The 14,318-nt window shown below is 42.2% G+C and overlaps 1 protein-coding gene across 4 annotated transcripts; it reads right to left on the bottom strand.

The window, feature by feature from the left end:
- Window positions 1-1,402: 1,402 nt before the first annotated feature.
- On the bottom strand, window positions 1,403-14,022 carry renbp (renin binding protein). 4 transcript variants are annotated; one of them, XM_045693319.1, is made up of 11 exons: window positions 13,885-14,022; window positions 11,989-12,094; window positions 11,729-11,804; window positions 10,277-10,352; window positions 7,179-7,357; window positions 6,438-6,665; window positions 6,187-6,268; window positions 5,559-5,734; window positions 3,752-3,883; window positions 3,459-3,546; window positions 1,403-3,030 (listed from the first exon to the last, which is right to left on the bottom strand). In XM_045693319.1, exons 2-11 carry the CDS (start codon window positions 12,087-12,089, stop codon window positions 2,954-2,956), a joined length of 1,215 nt encoding a protein of 404 aa, XP_045549275.1. In that variant the 5' UTR covers window positions 12,090-12,094; window positions 13,885-14,022; the 3' UTR covers window positions 1,403-2,953. The 4 variants fall into 4 exon arrangements, with proteins under 4 accessions (XP_045549275.1, XP_013991139.1, XP_045549274.1 ...); XM_014135664.2 differs by lacking the exon at window positions 13,885-14,022 and adding an exon at window positions 12,396-12,604; XM_045693318.1 differs by lacking the exon at window positions 13,885-14,022 and adding an exon at window positions 12,396-12,550 and having other exon boundaries at window positions 11,989-12,109.
- Window positions 14,023-14,318: the final 296 nt, after the last annotated feature.

Raw genomic sequence — 14,318 nt, forward strand, 5'->3', positions numbered from 1 at the left:
ACTGTCAATTGCGTTTATTTTCAGCAAACATTTGTATGAACATAAGATTCAACAAATGAGACAAACTGAACAAGTTCCACAGACGGGGGGGGGGGTCAAAATCAAAAGTAACAGTCAGTATCTGGTGTGGCCACCAGCTGCATTAAGTACTGCAGTGCATTACCTCCTCATGGACTGCACCAGATTTGCCAGTTCTTGCTGTGAGATGTTACCCCACTCTCCACCAAAGCACCTGCAAGTTCCCGGACATTTCTGGGGGGGAAATGGCCCTAGCCCTCACCCTCCGATCCAACAGGTCCCAGACGTGCTCAATGGGATTGAGATCCGGGCTCTTCGCTGGCCATGGCAGAACACTGACATTCCTGTCTTGCAGGAAATCACGCACAGAACGAGCAGTATGGCTGGTGGCATTGTCATGCTGGAGGGTCATGTCAGGATGAGCCTACAGGAAGGGTACCACATGAGGGAGGAGGTCTTCCTTGTAACGCACAGCGTTGAGATTGCCTGCAATGACAACAAGCTCAGTCCGATGATGCTGTGACACACCGCCCCAGACCATGACGGACCCTCCACCTCCAAATCGATCCCGCTCCAGAGTACAGGCCTTGGTGTAACACTCATTCCTTCGACGATAAACGCGAATCCGCCCATCACCCCTGGTGAGACAAAACCGCGACTCGTCAGTGAAGAGCACTTTTTTCCAGTCCTGTCTGGTCCAGCGACGGTGGGTTTGTGCCCATAGGCGACGTTGTTGCCGGCGATGTCTGGTGAGGATTTGCCTTACAACAGGCCTGCAAGCCCTCAATCCAGCCTCGCTCAGCCAATTGCGGACAGTCTGAGCACTGGAGGGATTGTGCATTCCTGGTGTAACTTGGGCAGTTGTTGCTGCTGCTGCTGCTGCTGCCTGCCATCTTGTACCTGTCCCGCAGGTGTGATTTTTGGATGTACCGATCTCGTGCAGGTGTTGTTACACGTGGTCTGCCACTGCGAAGACGATCAGCTGTCCGTCCTGTCTCCCTGTAGCGCTGTCTTAGGCATTTCACAGTACAGACATTGCAATTTATTGCCCTGGCCACATCTGCAGTCCTCATACCGCCTTGCAGCATGCCTAAGGCACGTTCACGCAGATGAGCAGGGACACTGGGCATCTTTCTTTTGGTGTTTTTCAGAGTCAGTAGAAAGGCCTCTTTAGTGTCCTAAGTTTTCATAACTGTGACCTTAATTGCCTACTGTCTGTAAGCTGTTTGTCTTAACGACCGTTCCACAGGTGCATGTTCATTAATTGTTTATGGTTCATTGAACAAGCATGGGAAACAGTGTTTAAGCCCTTTATAATGAAGATCTGTGAAGTTATTTGGATTTTTACAAATTATCTTTGAAAGACAGGGTCCTGAAAAAAGGATATTTTTTTGCTGAGTTTATATTTTAAAACATTATTCATTACAGTATAAACCTAGTATTTACTTGAAATGAGCCACAATGTTTTTGCCTTGTGTCCCAGTCTGTTTTACTTCGTCCATTGTTGTTATGAAATTATAAGTATGACAGATAGGACACAACACAGAATATAATTACACTTTCAATGACTGTCAAAGAACATTTGGCTGCATGTAGGTTAATTTAATCATTGACCAGACATGAGTTACTGTAAATTGTTATTTCCTTATAACTATACAGATCCTAGACTTAAAAAAGCACTGATGAAATGAACATACCGGTAAATGAAAAATTAGAAAGACAATAAATCAATATAACTACAGTATACAATTTTAAAATATTAATTGGGTTATGGATCATAAAAGCACAATTTACATGTGATACATTTATCATAGAACAGCTACAACAAGTTGTCTTGGGTCTAAAAGGGTTCTGGGGCATTTTTGTGGTGCTGCTTGCTGCGCTCAAAGTTCAAATGATTTTAAGTTTCAAACACTTCTTAAAATTAAGCAAGAGCCTTGTTGCCATTATGTGAAATGAGTCTAAGCTTCTCTTGGTGAGAGATGCAGAGCTGCACACCGGTACATGACCTCCTGACAATAATGTTATAGATGGTCATGTTCTGTCTTTCCAGCTTGCAGGCTTTGAGACACAATAACTTGTTGCAATATTCTCTATGGTAAATAACAAAGTGATTTTGGGTCACCTTTATATTGACCTTAGGTGATAACAATATTTCCCTTATTTGCCTATGATTTCATTAATTTATTAAATTGTGTTTCATATTTCAACAGTTGAGCTGATGTAATGTAATCATCTTAGTACAAAACTTTGCAGTCTGTGTCCCCTATTTCTATAGCCATTTTCTTTACCCTTCACCGTTACTAATAAAATGTATGCCATCTTCACTTTAAGAACATATGCAGTAATCTGCAATTTTGCTTTCAAAACTGTCTCCAGAATCTCAGGAAATTGACACCATTGTCCAATGTAGACCTACACTGAATGTACAAAACATTTCCATGAGACTGACCAGGTGAACGCTATGCTTCCTTTTTGATGGAACTTGCTAAATCCACTTCAATCAGTGTAGATGAAGGGGAGGAGCCAGGTTAAAGAAGGATGTTTAAGCATTGAAACAATTGAGACAAGGATTGTGTGTGTGCCAATCAAAGGTTGAGTGTCTTTGAACGGGATATTGTTTATGTCAAGAACTTTAACGCTGCTGGGTTTTTCACGCTCAACAGTTTCCCGTGTGTGTCAAGAATGGTCCACCACCCAAAGGACATCCAGCCAACATGACAACCGTGGGACGCATTGGAGTCAACATTGGCTAGCATCCCTGTGGAACGCTTTCGACACCTTGTTGAGTCCATGCCCTGACAAATTGAGGCTGTTATGAGGGCAAAAGGGGGAAATGCAACTCAATATTAGGAAGGTGTTCTTAATGTTTTGCATACTCAGTGTAAATAATGATTATAAAATTACATTGTCCAGGTCATGCTAGTTGGTGACCTCAGGATTCCTGTTTGTTCAGTATAGAGTCCAGGATTTTCTCGCACATATAAAGGCACCGAGGCACATGGAAGAAACCTGAAATAAAACGAAAGGTAGATTAATAGTCAGTGTAATCACAGACGTACACAAGGTCAAAACATTTTATCTGATGCATTTATTTTGGGGAAAGAAACCAGTCTGATGAAGGTCCACCATGACCGAAACGTCTGTTTTTAATTGATTCATAATAAAATAGAAGAGTGTCGCGCCTCCACCACTTTTTGGTTGGGGGAAAGGAAGCCTTGCATTCACTTTAATCAAATACAACCACATTGTATTTACTATATCCACTAGAGTGGGTGATATGGACATATAGAAACAAGGGCAAAACATCAAATATTACAGATTGAGCATATATCAAACCAATGTATACATCACTGTAGTCTCAAACAACAGGAGGTAGAATTATTTGTGCCTGTCATGGTTTCTGAGTAACCCCTTCTCTGGCCTGTTAACATTCTCACCTTTGAAAGGCCCTCCTTTAAAATCCAGTGTCACTTTCCCTTGCTGGGTCAAATATCCAAACCACTCGCCATTCTCAGCATCAGAAAACTGCATAAACAGGCAGACAAACAGCACACCATATTGAAAAAGGTTAGCTCCTCAAAGCAGTTTAGCTGCAATATCTAATATGTGTTATTTATTCTCTACATATAAAATGACACCCATATTCATGCCATTTCCATGTATGGTCTATTTCTAGCAGAACGATAGCAAATAAAAAAAATAAAACACAATAAGACTGGAGTTCACTCACATGGCTGAAGGTGTAGTCGTACACTTGAGAGAATCGCTCCAGCAGGGCTGGCTCTTTGGTATGGCTGTAGGCCATCAGGTATGCGATGAGAGCCTCACAGTGCGGCCACCATAGTTTCATACTCCACTCCAACTGTGAAAACAGAACACATTGGCCCTGGTTCAAATTTCTATAGTACTTTGTTCCCATATTTAGTCAATTAATAAAGGCCTTGAAAAGGGTTGGACAAGCAAAAGGTTTGATACCCTCAGTTGCTATTTCATCCATATTACTTTCACCCATTCAACCCTTTGTGACGAGTGTGGGTTTGAGCTGCCAAATGACTCCCACACTGATTTTTATGCTATAGTTGGTTGAACGACTCATGCATTTGCAGCAAGCGCAGTGTTGTATAGATGGGTTCTGACTTCCAAACTTAAAAATATGAAATATACTTATTCATGTTACTGAGGGAGAGAGGGAAAAGTAGAAGGTCTACATTCTGTCAGGATGTGTTAATGTTAGCCTTCAGGGATCCTATGTGGAGAAGTGAGGAGTTGGGGCCGAGGTCAGGTATTTGTATTTATTATGGATCCCCATTAGCTGCTGTCAAAGCAGCAGCTACTCTTCCTGGGGTCCAGCAAAATTAAGGTAGTTTATACAATTTTAAAAACATTACAATACTTTCACAACACACTGTGTGCCCTCAGGCCCCTACTCCACCACCAACACATATCTACAGTACTAAATCCATGTGTATGTATAGTGCGTATATTATCGTGTTATAGTGTGAATGTTACCATGACTACATGGAACTCTATTCCACATCAAGTAACCGACGCAAGCAGTAAAATTAGATTTTAAAAAAACATAAACTTATGGAACAGCGGGGACTGAAGCAACACAAACATTGTGTGTGTGTGTGTGTGTGTCTGTGCCAACGTTTGTGTTGCTTCACAGTCCCTGCTGTTCCATAAGGTGTATATACATTTTTTTTTTAATCTAATTTTACTGCTTGCGTCGGTTACTTGATGTGGAATAGAGTTCCATGTAGTCATGGCTCTACGTAGTACTGTCAGATGAAGTGAGGAAGAACAGAAATCACTAAGGTTCTGTCTAGCAACAGACGTGTAAAAGGGAAAGGGGGATACCTTGTCAGTTGTACAACTGAATGCATTCAACTGAAACGTGTCAACATTTAACCCAACCCCTCTGAATCAGAGAGGTACGGAGGACTGCCTTAATCGACATCCACGTCGTCGGCGCACGGGGAACAGTGGGTTAACTGCCTTGCTCAGGGGCAGAATGACAGATTTTTACCTTGTCAGCTCAAGGACTCAAATCCAGCAATTGGCTGTCCAGATGTGTAAGGAGGGGCTCAGCATAAGAGAAAGGGTTAAATACCAGTTCTTGTGTGAATATGTTTGTCTTATGCAGCTGTATGACCCAGTGGGTGAATCAACTTGCTTTGAGCTTTACTAAGTGTCCGTCAGTTTTTTACTCTGTTTATTTAGAAAACTAACAGTATGCAGGGGTGAAAGTAAGGCGTTACGGTCTGATACGGCATCGAAGCAAAATAAATAGTGGGGGTACGCAGTATCGGTAAAACAGTGACAATCAAATAAAAAAACCTGACTGGTTGTGTTTATGCCAAAATGAAAAATAATACAAGTTAAATGACAAATCTTTTAAGACTAGGCCCACAGAGAGCCTACTGAATTAATAGGGATTCTATATGCATTTCTATGATTAGGCCCATAAAATGTTTTGGTGCACACATAGGAGGCCCATACTGGAAATAAATTAAGTCTACTTTCACAGGATGTACCTGTGTGGGGCAGTAACCGTCCACATCCAGGAAGTAGAGGAGCCCTCCGTGCTCCTTGTCCCAGCCTGTCAGAAAGGGGATCTCCATGAACTTGTCCACTGCTGTCCTTTGGAGCTCCTGGTCCCCATTCTCCAAACCGTACTGAAGCAGGAACCAGCCTGCTTCCAGTGCATGGCCTATGGCAAATGTATATATTAAGGAAATAAGGAAACCAGAAAGGGAAGAAACAACAGGCAGGCAATACAATGGTAACAACCCAGTCATCTTCGATATCACTACATGTGCAGTATCCAGTCTAACTAAGTAACTAGTGTTATTACACAAAACGTATAGTATTAGGGATAATAAGGTAATACATTGTAATATATACCACTATGTTAGACATAAGTAATATGGAGCTTATCAAACATTATCTACAGCAGGGCTGTCAATGTCGATCCTGGAGGGCCAAAACATTTCTGGTTTTCATCCTCTCCTAATAAGGGACTAATTCAGACCTGGGACACTAGGTGAGTGCCATTAAAAACCAGGTAGAAACAAAAACCAGAAGTGTTTTGGCCCTCCAGGACTGGAATTGAACAGCCCTGATCTAGAGAAATCTCCTTTAGTTGAGTACAAAGGGTATCACCTGGGTTCTGCAGTCGCCCCGCACAACCAGGAAGTTCCTTTCCTTCCGATGAGACACTTTCCAATATGGCCGTACCACCTCTCTGTACAAAGACACAGTCATAGACAATTTAATGGAACCAATGGAAATGCCCCAAAAAGTGCAAACGCCTCCCATCTGACACTCCAAACGGGCTCAATCACACACACACATACACACATATTTCAACCTAGGTCTGGCTGTTTCATATTAGTAGGCCTACAGTTCTTTACCTGAAGGTGTTGGAGGATCTGCTTTACGCACCAGCCTCCAACCTCCCTATACTTGTCTACCTCCTCCCCGCTGCGGGCCTCCGTGAGCTGCTGCACCAGACACAGCAGCATCATGGGGACAGCCATGCTGCAGACCGGGGTGTCTCCAGAAAGCTGGGGCTTGCCCAGGCCTGATGGGTCCACCCTGACCCAGTGGACCAGCTGGTCCATCATTTGTGCTGCTTCCGCCTAGTAACAACGAGAGCATATGAGAAATAAAATAGGCCATAATACAGGCAAAACCCACTAAGGATTCTGTGTTCTGATTGGCTAGCAGATATTTGCCCCCATTCTGCTCAAATTTGATTGGGTCTTTGATGCATGGCCCTTTTCGCCAAACCGGAAGTGTCCCCCCCCCACAAAAAGTAAAGAATTGGTTCACTTTAGGTTAAAGGGGTAATCTGCATTTCAAAACAATAACAAAGTGGTGACCCCTCCACTGTGTTGGTAAACAGCGAAACGATGGGGCTGGAGAAATGTTATCTGTCTATAATTCAGAGACAGCACTATGGATGGAAGGTTGATTCCATGATTTCAAAATGATAGTTTTAACCATGTAAAAAAAGCTATTTTGGGTTCTCATGGGCTCAACAGTTAAAGTAATTATTAATAATAAATTAAAACATGGTTGTATCGATCACAGATTGCCACTTTAACAGAGAACTTTATTGTGGAAGTGTTTTGTGCCCCGGGCTGTTTTACCTGCATGTCTTTGTCTCCTGTGACCCTAGCCAGCTCATCCATGGCCATGACATAGAAACACTCGCTGAAGATGGTCCTCTGCACTTTCAGGGCTTTACCGTCCCTGGTCAAACAAAAGGCACACTTCCATGGGCTGCCACTATTGGGAATGCGAGCGAAGCGTCGCAAAAATGCACCTCCTAAGAAAACAGAAAAAAAAAAAACATTAACAAAGTTTGCTTGTCACAACTAGAATTGTGTACCAAAATCCCTATAGAGACCACAAACGGTTATTACCTCACTCCTGTTTGTTTTCTGCAGCCAATTAAAAATGTGGTATACATTTTTAAGTACCGATGACACATTGAATAGCAAACCGGAAAAACAAAGAGGAGGATCACTCAATGTTTACCATGTTCGGCGAGTGGGGGCGAGTGGTTAGAGCGTTGGGCCAGTAACCGAAAGGTTGCTGGATCGAATCCCCGAGCTGACAAGGTAAAAAAAATCTGTTGTTCTGCCCCTGAACAAGGCAGTTAACCCACTGTTCCCCGTTAGGCCGTCACTGTAAATAAGAATTTGTTCTTAACTGACTTGCCTAGTTAAAGGTTCAATTAATATATATATATATATATATATATATATATATATATATATATAGTTTTTATTTACTTTTTTGCTCTTTTGCACCCCAGTATTTCTATTTGCACATCATCATCTGCACATATATCACTCCAGTGTTAATTTGCTAAATTGTAATTACTTCGCTACTATGGCCTATTTATTCCCTTACCACCTCACACCATTTGCACACACTGTATATAGACTTTTATTCTATTATGTTATTGACTGTACATTTGTTTATTCCATGTGTAACTCTGTTGTTTGTTGCACTGCTTTGCTTTATCTTGGCCAGGTCGCAGTTGTAAATGAGAACTTGTTCTCAACTGGCCTACCTGGTTAAATAAATGAGTCAGTCTTTGACAACCTGAGCGAAGACGGTTCTTAACCTGAGCGAAGACGGTTCTTAACCTGAGCGAAGACGGTTCTTAACCTGAGCGAAGACGGTTATTAAGCAACAGAGAAAATTGCTGTTTTGTACCACTTAGTATGGATTCAGGGGTTCAGACACGGCAAGGACATCAGGGGTTGGCGGAGTGGGCTAAAGCAGTGAGTAAAACAAACTTAGGGAGGAGGCTTCTGATATTAACATGCATGAAACCAAGGCTTGTACAGTTACAGAAAGTCAACAAATGAGAGCGCCTGGGGACACGCAGGACCTGGGTTAACCGCCACATCACCCTAGGAACAGAGGAGGAGTAGGATGAGGGTACGGCTAAAGGCTATCAAAGCTGGTCGTCTAGTGCGACAGAGAATAAAAGGAGCAAGATTTCTGGGCATGGTAGGATAGATTCAGGGCATAATGTACAGACAGGGGTATGGTAAGGTGTGGGTACAGTGGAGGTATACCTAGGCATTGAGTGACGATAAGAGAGGTTGCATCTCTGGACGCACTAGTTATGCTGGGTGAGGTCACAGCATGTGTGGGACAAAAGAGGTATCTGAAGCATGTTGAGTGGGACCAGGGGCTCCGCAGGAAACTAAAACAATGATAACTATCCTAAACAACAGTATACAAGGCATATTGACATTAGAGAGAGACAAAGCGAGGCATAAAGCAATCACAGGTGTTGATTGGGAGAGCTAGCTAAGACAACAACTAATCAGCTAAGACAACAACAAGTAACATGGCGATGAATGGGCAGAGAGGGTCAGTTAACTACACACAGGGCCTGAGTTTGAGGCTGGGGCTGACAGATAAACAAAAATAAACTAAATTGAGTACCGTGATTAATGAACAGTCCAGCAGGCATCAGCTATGTAGCCAAGTGATCATAGGGTCCAGTGAACAGCAATAGATGAAACAGGGAAGCCGCTGGGTAGTCGTTACTACACTAGCAAGCGGGAGACACGCCGTTCAAAAAAGTTGGCAGGCCGGGGCTAGTACAAGCGTCTGCTCCGACGTCTGGCAAAGGCCGGTTGAGGGCACAACGGATGGAATTACGTCGGCAGACCAGTCACGCATGGAACGGCGGGTCTCCGTGTCAACAAAGGGTCCAGGCCAGTTGGCAAAAGTGGTATTGTAGCTGGAGTAACTTCGTTTGCTAGCGCCTGGCTCGCGGCTAACTGGTGTTAGATTCGGGACAAGGGCGTTAGCCACTATAGCCACTTGGTAGCAGCGATGATCCGATGCAAAGGTCCAGAGCTTACGGCAAGAATCCGGTAGAGTAGTGGATTCTAATTGTGTTAGTGAAGAGTCCGGAAGGCATCAGCTGTGTAGCCAAGTGATCACTGAGCAGGCCGGGAGGTGGGCCTTGCTCAAAGCTAGCTTCGGGGCTGGGCCACTCGGTGGCAGCTAGCTAGCTGTGATAATCAGGAAATGGTCCAGGGCTTTTGGCAGGAATCCGGTGTTGTAGTGGAGAAAACAGTCCGATACTGGCAGGCTGGGAAGTATTATCCAGGCTAAAAGTGTCTGGTGTCTGTGCAGAAGGTAAAGGCCGTTAGCAGTGGCTAACAATGACTAAATAGCTAGTAGCTAATTAGCTGGTTAGCTCCTGATGGAGGTTCTGGCAATAAGGTCTAAAAATAGCAGATCAGTGTCACATTGGGTGAGGCGGGTTGCCGGAAGAGATAGAGATATAGATATAGATATACACACACAATTTAAAAATGGAAAAAGAGATTGAAAATAAATTGAAACGTAAACAAAAAAGACAAAATGTACACAGGAGAACAAACAACGTCTGCACCATCTTGGATTTTTTTTAAACTTTGCATCAGTTAAATGAGTCAGAATACTGGCACAGCAGGTGAGGTGACATCTTTAAAGGACTCGCATTAATCAACTAAATCACTAACAGAAAACATTTCACCATCTACCACCTTTGGAAAAAGCTTGGAACTAAATGCTTACTTGGGAAATTCCTTGCAAAGCTGACAGGACAAAACAACCTGATAAGTGTTTGGAAATCCACTCTAAAATGCTCTAACAGTCTGAATATGTATGCATTTTCACTCCCAATTACTGACAAAGATGCTGTGCAACCACCAAACCCCCATACCAGATTTGGCGGCTTCCAGGATCTCAGGCTTGTTGAAGCGCTCCATTGTCCTGTATAGACGGCAATACATCCACACCTGCAAAGATACATTGATCCAAGTGAAAATGTGAAATTATATTGTGAGCAATGTTCCCTCTAAGCTGCGCAAGTATGCGAGCGTGCAGCCCATTACTGCCATGCAGAAGAAATATCAGCCAGCGCAGAGAAGCACAAGCTTTAATTGAAGTTCACTTTCTAGAGTTTTCCCTGTTAGTTAACACTATCAAAGCTCCCCTTTACTGTTAGAAATGTGATCAGATCCATGCAATATTAGCCACTTTCAATACAACATACTGAACCAAAATAAACTATGCAAAACTTAGTGTGCAAAACTAACTATGCAAGAGATGTTGTTGGCAGAACGCATCGGAGTAGGATTCTATTGCATTGAGAGGCCTGAATCAGGCCCGTACTCTACACAGACCTGAGCTCCATAACCAATCAGAGCTGCAGTAGGCCTATATGCAAATCGACCATTGCCATATATGGATCTATGCCCTTCACTTTGAACTAGATTGTGTTTACAGCATGAGGGGTCATGAGTTGATACGCTTGTTTTGAGTTCAAAGCAAGAGCTACATGTAACCACGTGTGCACATTTGTTCATATCCTTTGCTAGTTAGTGAGTTATTAGCCCAGTTATAGATACTTTGTAATGGGGGAGTGACTGCTTCCTACAAAAGCACAAAACGTGTACATTTCTAGCCATCTTTGAAAAGTGAGTAAATGAAAGAGGTTTTTTTTTGTCTTAAAGGGGCAGTGTTGTATTTTGAGACAGGCTTGAATAAGCTAAGGAGCCAATAGGCAGAGGGCAGCATAATTTGTCTGATTCTCTGTAATAATGGTATGGGAATAATTATGCATTTTATTTTGAAAAGTGGTTTCTTGCATCAACCACCACAACATTTCCAGTCACCTCTTTGTCTGAAGGACAAGTGGATAGACCGGTTAATGTCAGGCCTACACTGAAGACCACACATTGACTGCAACTGTCAGCTGAATGATAGAACATCTATTTCCGTGTTCAAATGTTATGGGATGCATTTTCTTCACTCTGGTAGGCCTACATTATGATCAAATAGCCACAGCAGCCTACTTGACCACTGTTACAACAGTAACTTAAAGCAGGTACAGCCTCAGTGTTCACAGTAAATGCGCGCTGGAAGTTGCACTGAATTTTAACAATGTTCAAGTTTGCGCTCAGCAGACCTGAAATTTGCTCAAGGCCAAACAAAAAGACTATTGCTTTTTACAAAGTATATTCATAGGAAAACCCACCCAATAATCAAATCAAGGTGCACTGAAACATTCAGCAGAATATGCACATCAATGTTATTAGCAGCCCTTTTCATTGGTCTGGCTGTTTGGTGTTGAGCAGTAAGGCAATCACTGAACATTTGTGGATGAGTTTACCTGTCTCCCCTGCAACCAGACATATTTCAGCTCATCGTAGATTTTTCCATCTTTCCCTATACAAGTGAAAAATCCACTGGAAAAATACATTGTTTAACATGGTCAATTGATATCATCTCACAGATATGGCATACATACTATCCTACAGCAAGACAAGGCTACACTTTTTATTTTTGTAAAAAGTCACTATAATAAAGAAAATGTTAAAATAACAAAAAACATTGACAAATATTTGTGAATATCTGATCAAACGGTTTTACCCATATTGTGTGTCATGAGAGTATTTCTGCCAGAAGTCCACCACTTTGTCCAGCTCTGTGCGCATCTGCTCTCGATACCGCTGCAACTTCTCGACAGACATCGCACCTTCCAAAAACAAGACTGAATCGATCATCAAGCCAGATGAAAATTGGTAGGTCTTAGGTCTACACGTTTGTAGAACACTAATGTGAATGCCGTTATTCAGATATCCTAAATACTATTCTTGCAGGACCCGTTCAGGAAAGCATAATAATGGTTTATGGCTATGGTGTGAATCCTATTTTTGAACAAGTGACAAGTTAGACATATCAATGTACTATGTACTTACGTTGGGCTCGTCTATACACTTCAGCCCACTTCTGCTCTATAGAGAAGTAGATTATTTTAAAGCGCTGCGCTTAGTTACCTTTTTCCCAAACGTAGTTTTAGATTTTCACTCTTGTAACGGAGCTTCATTCGATAAATGCAGACGTATGCCGTCTTAGACGCGAACGCAACCGTAGATCAACACAGTGTACACACAAAATAATAACTGGTTAGTTCAAGAGGAGGACGTTTAAAGTCTTATCATATGACTGCTTGTCATGTGGGGTCATGTGCTTCCCTAGATCGGTCACGTGAGGAGCAGGGAGAATTACAAAATAAAAGCAAACCCCTTTTATTCAATGGTAGGATGTAGTAGGAGGCTAAACCAATGAACCTCTCAACCTAAGCATACCCCCGCTGTTACCTATGAATAAAGACACACAATTCATATAGGATCACGAAACTTAGTTATGGGCTACATTTCAATGACAATGATTTCTAACTTCTAATACAAAAAACGGGTATTTCATATTTGTTACTTAGCTTGTAATGTATTTCTATTGTCTACAGTGTTAACATTTAATGTCAACATACTGTATACTGTGCAATGCTTTAGAAACATCCTCAGATGCATAACTACTTTTAAATACAGTACCGTTCTTAAGCATGAAAAATACAGTTAACACTTAAATGTTTCTAATATTATACATGGAAATAAAGAAACACAAAATATAGCATTATTTAGAGATTTAGATAAGACATGTTAGGAACATATAGTTACTTCATGACATATGAATTATATACAAGCATTTGGCTACACCCGCAATAATATCTGCTAAATATGTGTATGTGACCAAATAAATTTGATTTGATATACAGTAGCTCCTGCTCATGGTTTACAAAATATGTCAAATAAGTTATGTTTAATTTGTCAAAATAAAAATATAAAGTAATTTTATGCATAATCAAATTCAAAGGACAATATCTACAAGTGTACCTTCTTTATACTATGTGTGCCTCCATTCTAAAGTACCATTTTATTTCCGCAATTGACTGAATACTGTCCAGAGTCCTAACATTGCAACCGTAGATCCACACCCTTTTGACTGACCCATTGAACAGCAATATAGTATTTCATTCCCCCACAGCTAGTTCAATGTGAATATTTGTCGATGTTTGTCCTTGGTTTAAAATATTTCCAAGTTCACGATATCCTTGTGCTTTCAAATCGTATCAGTGATGTTGTATGAGTTTCTGACTAGTCTCTGCACACAAACACAGTATTGTCAATGTGTGGGACTGTGGAAGTGGAAGGAAGCCATTTTGGAAAAGTTGGGAGAGAGCCAATGCTGATTCATGGCCTTTCCCAGGCATCATACAGTACAACAGTCTATTCTGTGAAAGTCTATTCTGAGCCTGTCCACACAACTAACTCAAGAGTTTGTAGCCTTGTGGAATGCCTGGATCTTCTTCAGGTTCTGTCGGACTCGGACAAACTCCAACAGATGGAGGAAACCCTTGCTTAATAAATATGACCCAGGTGTGGGCTGTGTGAGATGGGATAGGCTACCGTAGTGTTCCCCACTCACCTGTTTTTCTGTTGGCGCATCAGAAGCACCTCCTCCAGGGGAGTCCTGGCCTGGTCTCTTTCCTCTTTCTGGGTTTGCTCCTTCTTATGCCTTTCAAGCACCTGCTGCAGCTCAGGCATACTGCACAGGCCCTTACCCCTAGGCCCATAGACGAAGAGAGGGAGAGAGGAGGAGGGGGATAGTAGGAAGGGGGAGAGAAGGAGAGGAAGGGAGGAGAGCGTGAAAGGACCGGTAGGGAGGGAGGGAGGGGAGAAGGAGGGGAAAGGAGGAGGAGACAGGGAAAAGGAGAGCATGAAGGACATAGCTAGGACATGAATGACACGTCCTTTTCAGTCAAAACAGGTAACCTAGGAATAACTAAGTGGGTGTACACATCATGTACAATACATTAACAAAAGTATGTGGACACCTACTCGTCGAACATCTCATTCCAA

The sequence above is a fragment of the Salmo salar genome, chromosome ssa13, assembly GCF_905237065.1.
Source record: "Salmo salar chromosome ssa13, Ssal_v3.1, whole genome shotgun sequence".
Lineage (NCBI taxonomy): Eukaryota > Metazoa > Chordata > Actinopteri > Salmoniformes > Salmonidae > Salmo > Salmo salar.